This window comes from Melopsittacus undulatus, chromosome 5 (genome assembly GCF_012275295.1).
Source record: "Melopsittacus undulatus isolate bMelUnd1 chromosome 5, bMelUnd1.mat.Z, whole genome shotgun sequence".
NCBI lineage: Eukaryota > Metazoa > Chordata > Aves > Psittaciformes > Psittaculidae > Melopsittacus > Melopsittacus undulatus.
The window spans coordinates 7,944,480-7,956,916 of NC_047531.1; the positions used below are offsets into that span (position 1 = coordinate 7,944,480).

Sequence of the window (12,437 nt, forward strand, 5' to 3'; positions counted from 1 at the left end):
AAATTTAAACAACATCATTGGGATGATGAATTTAATTATTTCTAAGAAGGGCCAGATAAATAACAATAGAATACAGTTATCTCTTAGAAGTTTAGTAAATTTATTAAATGGACTTTTGGTAGTCTACCATGTATAGGTAGAAACTGTATTTTTAACTTGTTAACCAGGTATGACTAAAACCTAACAGTGGATATTCAGCATACATCACAATTCATTATGTGGCAAATCAGAACACCTGTACTTTCTTTTCAGATTTGTATGTATCTGAAAACTTCAAGTCAAAGAAGTTTAATTAAAGGAGATCCTGGAAAGCTGTGAAAAAGGAACTAAAACATTAGGAAATATGGGAGGCTGCAAATGGACTCAGGTACCAATCAGGTACCAGACCCTAGTGTTTGTTGGAGCCACCCACCTTCCTGATTCCCTCATACTGTCCTACACCCTGTAATACAAAGCTCAGAAAGACTTTCAGGATTGACAGTAGTAGATTGAGCAGTAGTTAAACATTATACAAAAACCAAACAGTAAAGTTCTCTGATAGAGTATGAAAGTGTAGCAGGGCTGGAAAGGTTTAGTTCAGTTTACTGAGTTTGTGAATACAGTCATGTCATGTACTTAACCAAATGGCAGAGCCTATGGAAAACCAAGACAGATCAGTAGCAAGGAGAATTTAAAGTTCAAAAAGAGCTCTATTTTTTACACTGACAGTAACTATTGAGCTTTTAAGTGTTCATCTAAGTTTTTAGACTAATGCAATGACTATAAGGAAGTCATCGCATGTTGTCCCCTGCAGGGACAGGATACAACAAATAAATACTTGAATACCATCTTGACAAGGGGAAAAAAACCCCAGCCACAGCTGTGTAGAAAACCAAAAAGCATGCAAGCAAACAAACAAAACACAAAGAAAATGCTCTCAGGGGAGCTCAAAAAAGCTATCACACCATTGACACACTGCAATAGCATAGTTGCATTTACTGTGGCTGCTGCCTGCCTGAACCACTGACAGAGATACATCTGCCCCATTTTGATATGTCTAAAGTAACTGAAAAAACCCCACAGAACACCAGATGCTTAAGCCGAATGTAGTTGTCCTGTGCCCCTGTAGCAAGAACTAGTGCTTCACATGGCAACTTACGTGACCTCTTTTAGGATGGAATGGGTCTCCTGCCAGGCCTGCCTGTTTGTTGTCTCTGACTGCAAATGAAAGCCAGACTAGTTAATCCTGGGGTAGATCTCAACATTTTAGTTACCTAAATCTCAGAAGAGGAATCCAGCTTGTGCCTCTCTCAGGCTCTCAGTCCATACTGCTTCTCACAAGTTTGACTACAGGAGGAATAACTTCTGTCAAAAATTACTTGTTTTTAATGATGATCCAAATAAGGAGGGAGCTATGTTTTAAACCCTATTTTCATCTGTATTTCTCATAAAAGATTATTTATAACTTCATTAGCAATTGTTTAAATGTTTGCACTTAAATACAGGCATTGCACTGAGATTAGCACCTGTTATGACTAGGGAATACACTTCACAAAATTAACAATTCTATACCTTATTAGATGCTAAATGGTTACATTTTATCTCAAAATAGTTAAGTATATTTTTTTAACACTTCATTAGCTTGCATAGAACTCTTTGTAAGCAAAGCAGAATATGAAAAATGGCATTCAAAATAATCCTTAGACTGATCTGTTTTAAATGTATTGGATACATTAATGAAATACATATTAAAAAAGAGGATAGAACTGATAGTTTCTCGCTTGCACTGCCTTCAGCTTTAAACAGAGTTGATTTTACCTTCACAGATGTATCCTATGTATGGAAGAGGAAAAAAATCCCAAGCTTTTTTGCTTCCTGATGTTTCCAAGTTTGAACTAGTTATTGGAATTGAGCTAGTTAAAGTAAAATTGAACTGCAAGCTACTGCTATCAGACTGTGGGGTTTAGCACTGAAAAAAAGCTTGCTTCCTGATTCTTTACGGAGAGGAAGGTGTTTTGTGCTACTCCATCATTTCAGTGCATTCTCTTTAAGACTTTGGCAACACATAACTGCTTAAAATGTTAAGAGATTATAGTGCATACAGCTAAAACAGAGGTTACTGATTTCATATTTTCAGGGAAAATATTTAATTTAATCAGTCTCTTCTAAAATAAACGTTTACTTTTCCTCATTTGTTCTAGGGCACCACTTTGTGCAGATGCTGGGGCTCATTTTAATGGTAAGGTAGTACCACATTATGCTACAACACTAAGCCCTGAGGCACAAACAGATTTTCAGTAAGCAGATCTGCAAGTAATAGTTGTGATGTACTCCAGAAACCAGTTCTTCGTACGTGTACATGCCAGCAGTACTATGCACATAATATTCATGTCCCCTTCCAAGTTTTCTCATGAGAGAGGTTGATCAAACCCAGACTGCTCTCTTTGCTTTTTAAAGATACTCTGTTGGTGGCAATCTGGGTTTGGGTGCCATCTTTCTATGGAGCATCTCAGTCCCTCCTCTCATGACCAGGCATAAGTTTGCTATGTGATGTGATGGGGGAAAGACGTGTGAGTCTGCTGGCCCGGAAAGAAGCCAGAAACATAAGCAATTTCTTGGCAACTTCAGTATTTCCAAGTAAGAAATAGTTAACATTAAAAACAAAAGACCAGGCAATGTCAAGTTTCAAGTTACCAACAGTCTCTCATCCTCACAAGCCTTTGCAGTCTTGAAGCTGTCAACCTCAGAAATACCACTGGTCATGGAGACTCATGCCAGGTTTAAGGCAGATATTCTGTACACAGCAGCAGTTACCAAGTTTGAAGATTGGAGTCTTCAATAACAAAACTGCAAAGGGATTTTCTTTCTTATTTATCTATTGGCAATCCCTTCTGAAAACAAGAGACCAAAAAACCCTAAACACCATTCAACTGATGGGCAGTATAGGCTGAAGCCTTTGAATATGTTTCAACAGTGCAGCATTTTTGATTAGAGGAAAAGATGGTAGCTGTAGTTAACTCGTTCTTTCTGTAAGGTACATGTTTCAGGTGAAAATAGGATTACACTGCTGACAAACAAGATTCCTTAAGAAGTGCTGGACCACCAGTGAGAATAAACACATGGAGAGAAAAGCATATCATACTGATTTGTAAAATAAGCTTATCTGCCAATTCCTCTAAGCATATATAGTAAATTAGAGCGATAAATACTCTCATGGCTTGCTAATGTAATGCTGCAGTTAGCACAGCAAATACACAGGTACCTTATCCTTTTAATAGAATCTGTTTCATAATCAGGACAAATGCTTAAATAAGGAGCTCAGAAATAGAAGGATCAGTTTTTAGCATGTTGCTGTCTGATAGGACACATGGTTATTACACTCTGAATCAGGAAAGTGGATGCTAACTAATGCACTGTAGGTCATCTTATTTGATGTATTCCACAATGCAACACAAACCCCCTGTTCTGTTGGCAATACCACTCAGTACTATTTCTATTGCAATAATTTCCTCCTGTGTTTAACATACAGCTTAATTCTTTAAGGTATAACATACATTGTTACCTGAAATATTTTAAAACAGTGTGAGTAGAGATCAGGTGTTTGTGTAACTGAAATACAAGGATTTATGTACTGAAATGAAGTTTTGACTGGATGGCTCAAAGACAATTAGACAATCATTGTATATATTAGATGTTATAATATCAGATTATGGATTATGCACAAAAATGTATCAGTTGAGAAGGTTGATATAAAATTTTAATTTTTCATTGCTTAAAAGATGTTAACAACTTGTTTCATATTCTCATTATTAGAAACTGTTGCAAAACATGTTTTCAGATCTAGTTCTTGGTGGTGGTACATGACAGCTGTTTGCACTGACAGCCATTTTAACACTGGAGCAATTTACTAAAGAAAACCATCAAAACAGTTGTGAAATTCAAGTCTTCAAGAAAGTTGGCAAAACTAAATGCAAAAGCCAACTGCTGCTTAACAGCAGCATCTCACAGTCATCTTTAGGAACTGCATCCTCGTTTTTGGGAAACCACTTTGCCAGTTGAGATGTTAGAGTTACAAGTATGCTAGAGAACAGGATTATAATACACCTGTCAATTTGCTACCGATATAGTAGGCACGCTCCTTTATCCTGCTGCATTCAGGGAAGCTACACGTATAACCCCGATCTGCACACTCTGACTTGATCAACTAATACTTGCTTTTAGGGCCTTCTTTGCTTGGCTAGACTGTTTCCTGGGTTTGCTTATTGAAGAGTCACATGAATCAGTGCCCAAAGCCTTACTAAAACCAAGGTTTAGCAACTAGTTCTTATCCCCATCCAAAAGATCTGTCATTTTGTCATAAAAGGAAATTAGACTGGGTTCATGTGACTTGATCATAGCAAATACTTATCAGTTGTTAAGCATGTCATGGATATCTTGCTGATGCTAACAGCAGATTTTAATTTTGCCTTGTCAGGAAAACAAAAAGAGAATAGATGTTAGGTCAGTTGATGTAAAGTTTCCATCTTCTCCTCCAGTTTGTCCTTAAGAAGTTAAAAACTGTTTCTGCTTTCCTTCAGTCACCTGGTACTTCTCTTGATTTACGTTAGCTTTCAAAGATGATCTTAAAATGCTGAAGTCCTCAGATTAGTTCTTAAAGTACCAGGAACAAATTCTTCAGACCCAGTCAATTTGATAACATGTAGCTCTTGTCTATCCTGTTTGTTTTTTCTAGGTAAGCTGCTTCAGTCTTTGTCACTCATACCACTTGTATGAGCTATACACCAGCAACTGACTTTTGACTTTTTGCATCAGTTAATCATTATAACAACCAAAAAATTCAATATACAAATTGATAATCTGAACCAAACCCAGTCACTTGTGTTAATAGCTGTCCTCGTTTAAGTAGTCGGCACTTTCGTTAATAAAAATCTTTTACGAGTTGTATGCTTGTTCTGTCAGTTAGCAGTTATGCCTCATCTACTTTTATCCTTATATCTTAACCTGCTCTTAATTTCCACCTTCCATGTGTCTGAAGTCAATGCAATTCCTCATTTAACTGAGTTGATTCTTATTACAGCTAGTCTCCTCCTGTACTGGGACGTACTTACAGTCATGACCTGCACATCTCTAGGGAACTGTCTTATTTCCTCAGTTTCTCTCTTACAGAAGACAAGTCTGAAGTGAGATCTTACCTATCAATTTTCTGTGGTCTGCCTTCTTGAAGTTGAATGATTTTTATTTTGATGTTCTCCCTCTACTGTAAGAATCGTTAATATTTAATTCCACTTTCTTACACAGGTTGTTTTAAAGCATCCAGATTTCTTCCTCACTTGCTGCTGATGTAGTCATTCTTGATCCCACCAACTGGTTCCTAGACGATGTAGCACTCTCTCTCCTAAATTAGCAGTCAGATACTTTGGATATGACATAAATCTGAACACTACAAGTCAGCAAGGAAACAAGGTATACATTTGATGAGTTCTTAAAATATGACAGAACCTTCATGTGAAGAAGGTATTATCCAGGAAGTATGTTTATATGCTGGTGCACAGGTCCTACTGAAGTACTCTGTTTGAGAAGCTGTTTCCTGAGACTTGAGATAAACTAAATACCGTACTGACCTTAGTCACTAAATTTATTCATAACCTGCAGCCAGGAAAAACTTTCCATATCCTGTTAGCCTTATAATAGCCAGAGTTATTTAGTAAGCTGCAGGAGTGAGTGAAGTCCCAAGCAGTTTTCATACCTACCTAAGCATTTTTACCTAAAGATGCTAGAGGTGAAAATTCTGAATCTCACCTGCATGTACAAATACCATTCGTTAAGAGAAATTTGTTGTGTATCAAACCAGACTGCTCATAATGTACAGCATACATTATCTTAGAATATTTTATCAATAGAACTATAAGGCATTCCTGAGAATTCTTAAAGCAACACAATCCCAGTTTGCTAAACTAAGGGGGGAGGAAAATGTCACTCATTAGTACCACACAAGCCACATTTTTGTGAGCCAATTCCTTCACAACTATACATATACTATTCACATGTACACAGGCTATAACATTTTGGGATACTCCCCCTTTGAGATGTGACATGGAGAACAGGAACAGAATGAAAGATTAGAATAGATGGACAGAAAATACACGCAGTATATTTTATTTCCTGATATTTCTGCACCCCTGGTAAGTAGGGGCATTTCTGCTAAGGGTAATTTCCATTGCAAATTTGATTTTAAGAAAGCCATTCTCATACAGTCAGAGTTTTTAGCATTGGCTTGTCATGTTCTTTACTGGGAGCAGAGCCGTGCTCTTGGAGAGCCCGGAAATTCTGAGTATTGCATAAAATTAGCTCAAGTTTAGACCCCTCAGGTTCTCATCCTTTAATTAGTTGTGTTACTTTTTAAATTATTTTCTTTTTAAGCTAAATTTTTAGAATACTGCAGCCTCTAGTGAAGCATTTTTAACTATTTTTTTCCATTACCTGTTCTTTCCATATCTGTTTACAACCAGTTCTTAGTACTCGCTGTGACAAGGCTGCTTCAAAACTTGGCTTTTCATATTGGTAACACTGAATGGTAACAGCCATGTTCTTAAATGTTTCTAAAGAACCTGAGATGTTAAAATAAACCTAAAAAACTCGATTGGAATAACAAAATGTGTATATTCAAAACAGTTTTCTATAATGGAAAACAACTATATTAATCCTTAGGTGACTTCAAAGAACAGAAAGAGGAAATAATGATTTTATTTTCTGTATGTCCCTGCTTCTTAGTGGCAGAAGTTCATCATAGGACTGTTCTCTAGAGCTCAAGCAACACTCATGACTGGGGAATAACTGACTGCTTTCTTGCTAAATAAAGAAAAAAACCCAAACAAACATAAAAAAACCCCAAACCAAACCACCACTTATCTTCAAATTTAGCTAAAAACCAGACCAAAACAAAAATCAAGGAGAAACCAGCAACTGCCTGGTTACAATGAATTCTTGCATATGTGCACAGCTCATGAAGTCCTGATCTGAACAGTAACATAAAGCAATCTCAAAGAAACAAAGAATTCTATAGTGGTACATTAGGAACAAGTGAAAATGGTCTCAAAGTCCAAAGGAATAGCACATACTCCTTTTCAACAGACAGATAACATTCATGCTTCAGTTGGGCTTTTTTTACTTCATTGCTGACACAGGTGTCAAGCAGTAACAATTCACTCTGCTTCCCCAGTAAATGTTTAGTCTCCCACTAGACATCCACTTACACAGGATAAATAACTACTACAGGAGCCATAACTGCTTGCATAAACAAAAGTGTTAACTTCATGGACCTCGCTTTCATGGCCCAATGCCTAAAAAATAGGACTTATGAAAAATTTATTCTACATGATTGTTGAAGCTAACTTTATAAACGGCAAATATTAATATTTCTATGCTATTTATTCCTATATAGTTATTTCACCTATAGTAAATTTCCAAAATACTATTTTCAAGAAAAATATACTTATACCAACATAAAATACCTGTATGGACAATATCAAGAACAAGACTAAAAACACATGTTGCAATTTGTTTAGGGTGAAAAAGAGAACAGAAGAACCCCAACTAGAATTGCTAGTTCACATTTTGTTACAGTGAGCAAGGTCTCAATTAAGTTTGTATGAATAGCAGGGCATACAAAATGAACTGTAGATGTAGATCTACATTCTTCTATCAGCACAAGTAAAACTTCAAAAACAAAGGGAGGAGAATGTTATGAGTACAGTGGTATGGAGATATTCATGGCCTGGCTGGATGTGGTTCTGAGCAACCTGATCTAGCTGAAGATGTCCCTGCTCATTGCAGGGTGGTTGGACTAGATGGCCTTTAAAGGTCTCTTCCAACCCAAACTGTTCTATGATTCTATACAGAGGTACTATAGAAAAATGCTTCTGTCTCAGCCACAATATGAAATTATTCTGTTTTTTCTTGCATTATCATGAAGTAAAAAAACCAAAAACCAAAACAAAACCCCCAGCCAAACCGGAAGAGAGAAGAGGGTGACAGCAGAACTCACTGCTGTATGTAAGAACACAGCTGGAACACCCTAGCACTGTCACCATGTAATCTGAAAATACCTTGCCTTAAGAGTTCAAGCCCAGTTACGTGAAGGTCTCCTGTTTGGCCAGAAGAAACAACTCAACCTGGATGAAAAAGCACCCCATCCGCAGGATATGATGGCAAGCTACTGAAGTTTCATAAACGTGCTCCTGTTTGGTCTTGCAAGTAATTTTGACCATGTATTTCATGTAGCTTAATATCCAGTAAAGTTCCACAGATCATCAATAAATCTGGTGGGGAAGCAGGCCCATGTACAAGGGAACAAAATGGATGTCCAGTTAAATAAGCATCTCTGATGATAAGCAAGTAACTGCTGTAGGTTACTTCTAGGATTTAAGACTTACAAAAAAGTTCCCAGCTCAAGGCATCTGTTCCTTTTCTTAATTCAGAGTTACTATGCAATCTTACAATCTTCTGTACATTAAGGCAGTGACCACTGCATTGAGACACAGAAGTTTCCCCAGTAACTCAAATTCTTGATACGAAACTTCTAATAATCTGCAAGACCCTCACATTTTCTCTTTGGATTTCCAATGGATGTCTTTTTTAAAGTCGGAGAGAAGAAGAGAAAACGTGAAGGTTGTGGTTACCTTCAGTAAGTTTGTCTTTTAACTTCCAGCTGACTTATTGCCATACAGTCAGATGTACCCCTTTTCCAGCTGATTTCAGTGACACAATGCAGACCCCAAGCCTGAAAAAGTCCATGTGTTTTGCTTCTCCTGACTAAGCAACCCTATAGACTTGAAAAGAAGTTGGACACAGGCCTACTCAGTAGGTAACATTAAATTCTTCAGGAACAATATCTACCTCGCTAGAAACATGCAATACTGTGAAATTTAAATATTCAAAAATGTTGCTTGTATCAAAGAAGCTGATACTTAGATGCTGGACAGAAATGCACAAAACAGGGAATAATTCTTATTCACAGACAAAATCAGACAACAAAAAACCTCTTTTCTAAACCAAATAGCTTTGGTTTTAGTTCTCAGACTATACAAAATACCAGTAAGCAGTTTGAGTATGGTCAACCACAGTTTGCATGTCCAAAACATGCCTCAAATAGCAGGTATTATTTTGTAGTTAAGAGGAAAGGAAGAAAAATTAGCTCAATTGTTAGTTTATTTCAAAACTCCTTGAAGATTAACATCCACAGGTGGTAGTCTGAGCAATAAAGTCAGGAAAGACTTACACACCCCCATTTCAATACAGATACTGCTGAAGATTTGCTTCATTGGACAGAATGCACCTGTGTTAGCACTGAAAAACCAGTTAGAAACTAATTAGAAACAAACTCACCCAGGTCTATACACCTCTTTCCAGAAATCCTGGTTAAGATAATATATTCTAAACCAAATTAATATCCTTCTTGCCAGTCCTACACTTTGTTTCTTTAATTGCCTCATAGACCTTGACTTTCTTCCACTAATTAGGAGAGCACTTGCCAGGTTTTCATTTTCAGAGTACAGATGATGCTGTTATCTGTGTGTGGGACCCAGTTCTGCCATACACTGGAATTGCTCCTCCAAAGCTATTATTTGACATAAATTCTATTAATGGGAAGGATTTGTTTCCTTAATGTAAACTGTGTTCTCTAAAAACTACCCACCATTGATGAGTAAGTTCCATGCAACTTTGGTCACAGAGAAAAGTGGATTATCTTGAAGTCTCTTTAACACTGACGGTACTCCAGAACAGAAAGCTTTTAAGAAGGACCATAAACTGCAGCCTTCTGGGAGCAAGCTATTCAAAGGTGGGCTTGCATCACACTATTCACACAGGGTATTTTTAACCCTGAGCACTTCATCACACCTTCAACTTGAAGCTCCTACAACCTTTTTATCTATTCACATGTACCAATGTCCCTTTAGCCAGGCAAGTGTAAAGCAAACAGATATAATACCATTTCTTAGGCATGATAATCTCTTTTAATATCTACAAAAGACTTTAAGGAACAAAAACCTAAAGGTATGCTCTGAAATTCTGAAATCCATAGAAAGGCACCTGTCTTCTTTACATTCGGCCTTTGTGCTTTCACATCACACATTAAAAATATGTGAATACAGATGAAACATTATTGAAATCATAATTAAATGAGAATTTAAGTGCTAAGTCACAGACTTTAAAAACAATACTATTAAAAGTGGTTTGCTTCGACTGTGTATTACATGGAAGTGAAACATTTACATTTACTTAATGACAAACTACTGCACTTTTAAATGAGTAACTCTCTTCAAAAATACACTTCTCATGGTTTTGTATCAGACACAGTTTATAATTTAAAGATCAGAACACCTTTTGGGGGTTGAAAAGACATTACAAAACAAAGCACTTAAAAATACTGAACAAAATATTACAGCCACGTATTTCAGATATTTGCAATCACCTTTCCTGGGTCATGAGTCAACGACTGATACTTGCCAAGAAGGTCAAGAGAGGCTGACAAACTTCAAATAAGGTTTATTTTCTTAAAGCAAGGCTGCAACTCCAAAAATAGTTAGAGTTGAGTAGAACAAATGTCTTGGAAACAAATATATTCTGAAGTGAGGTATGGTAGTGTTGAAGTGCTACAGTGGATTTCTGCATATTCAAACTTACTTCAGGTCAACTACTGTGAAGTTTGAGATCGGCAGACTACTGACTGCTTCCTTTGTCATATGACCCTTAGGTAGATGTCCGATGGCCACAGAGAAGATACATTCAATTAAGCAAAAGAACTAACAGCATGATCAGATATGAACAAGCATATCTGGCAAATTAGAAGGCAAACTGTAAGGAAAAATGCAGGCATACAACTTATTCATAATAAACACATTTTAGAGCATTTAACATTATCAACATTTTAAAAATAATTTAAATAATAAATGCAACTATTTTATACAGAACTGTACCATTTATTATACACACAAGTATATCAGTTCCCTTTGTTTACAAAGGCTGGTTACAGATATATGGAATGTTACAGTACTATCTTGCATAAAATTTTAGTACAATTCGTACTTCAAAAAAAGGGTGCAAAACACCAGCCTAATAAATCTGACTGCATTGAAATAGTTTTAATTACATCATGAACACATACACAACAAGCTGTACATAAGCCCACTTTTCAATCACCACTTCAAGATACTGTAGCAAGTACATTAGGTTATAAATGATTCCAACTATTCAGTTAAACTTATTAAAGGTTTGCACTGCTACTCACTCTGGAACCTTTGAGATATAGCCTGTATTCATGAATTACTGAGCTCTTGTTAGTACAGTTAAAAGGCAGTCAGCACTGGTTGCCAAAGTACTGGTCACAAGAGATTTCCTCAGAGAAACTTCACCCAGGAACAAACATTTTTGGATACACTTTTGTTCTCCTTCAAGAATAAAAAAGTAGTTTTATGGGGTCAAGATGCTCCATTCTGTACCTTGGATGCTGGTGGATGCATGAAGTCCTTAAAGGGAACCAGTGCCTCTTTCAGAGCAGAGCGCACTTCCGAGGAGGAGCAGGTGATACATTCTACTAAGGTTGGGTACAAGGCAGTAACTTGTGCCCACGTATTAGCGTCAACTGCAAGGAAGACAAGAACAGACTGAATCACCTATTACTGTCCAAATTCTTATAACAGATTTTTCCAATACCTGTATAAATAAGGGCACATTCAGCTATCTAAATACAGGTACCTAGTGTTATAGAGATGCTATAACAGGGCTCTCAGATATGATATAGGATTTTTGCAGGAGAGCCATACTCTTTTTGCAGCAGCAGCTGGAAGCCAGATGGGATGTCCATAAAATGGTGCTACACACCTGTGTTTCTACATGAGTCATTCACTGTGTTTTCTGGATGAAGAACTGACAAACTGAAGCTAATACTTTTATTAAATCTGTAATACACATACATTTTCTGCCTGCTCTTCTCAGCTATTGACAGAAAATTGAACTGGAGGCACCTTTCACTTTTGGAAAGTTGTCAGCAATGAGGCTTTCTATTCATTTCAAATCATTCCAGATTAAAAGAGCTATAGCAGGCAGAAGGAGAAACCCTGGACCAAGACACAAAAATATCCATGGTAAAGTTTGTTAGTCCAACAAGTGAAAGCAAATATTGTAGCACATATCCTATTTATTAGGTCACTTCCTTGCTTACCTGAAGAAACACCTGATTTGAGAGAGTGTTAATAATTTTCTTTAAAGAAATAAAATTATTAAAAGCTACAAGTGGGAGTAAAGTGATTCTCTAATTTGCCCAGTGGTTCCTTCATGAGAAACTACATAGGAGGTTTGTCAATCACTGCCATATATGGACAGGTGAAGATTTCTCTCATTGCAGGAGGAGGGATGTGGGGAAAAGTCCAGCTGAGTTTGGCTATTCTACCCCTCTAAGA

General features: G+C 36.9%; 1 protein-coding gene across 2 annotated transcripts in view; it reads right to left on the reverse strand.

Annotated features, from left to right (window-relative positions):
* Window positions 1-10,504: 10,504 nt before the first annotated feature.
* MON2 (MON2 homolog, regulator of endosome-to-Golgi trafficking) overlaps window positions 10,505-12,437 on the reverse strand; it is a 69,407-nt gene continuing 67,474 nt past the window's right edge. For both annotated transcript variants that reach the window (XM_005148062.3, XM_005148061.3), the window contains one exon: window positions 10,505-11,620. In XM_005148062.3, the coding sequence (XP_005148119.2) occupies window positions 11,457-11,620 (164 nt within the window). In that variant the 3' untranslated portion in view covers window positions 10,505-11,456. The remainder of the gene's footprint in view (window positions 11,621-12,437) is intronic.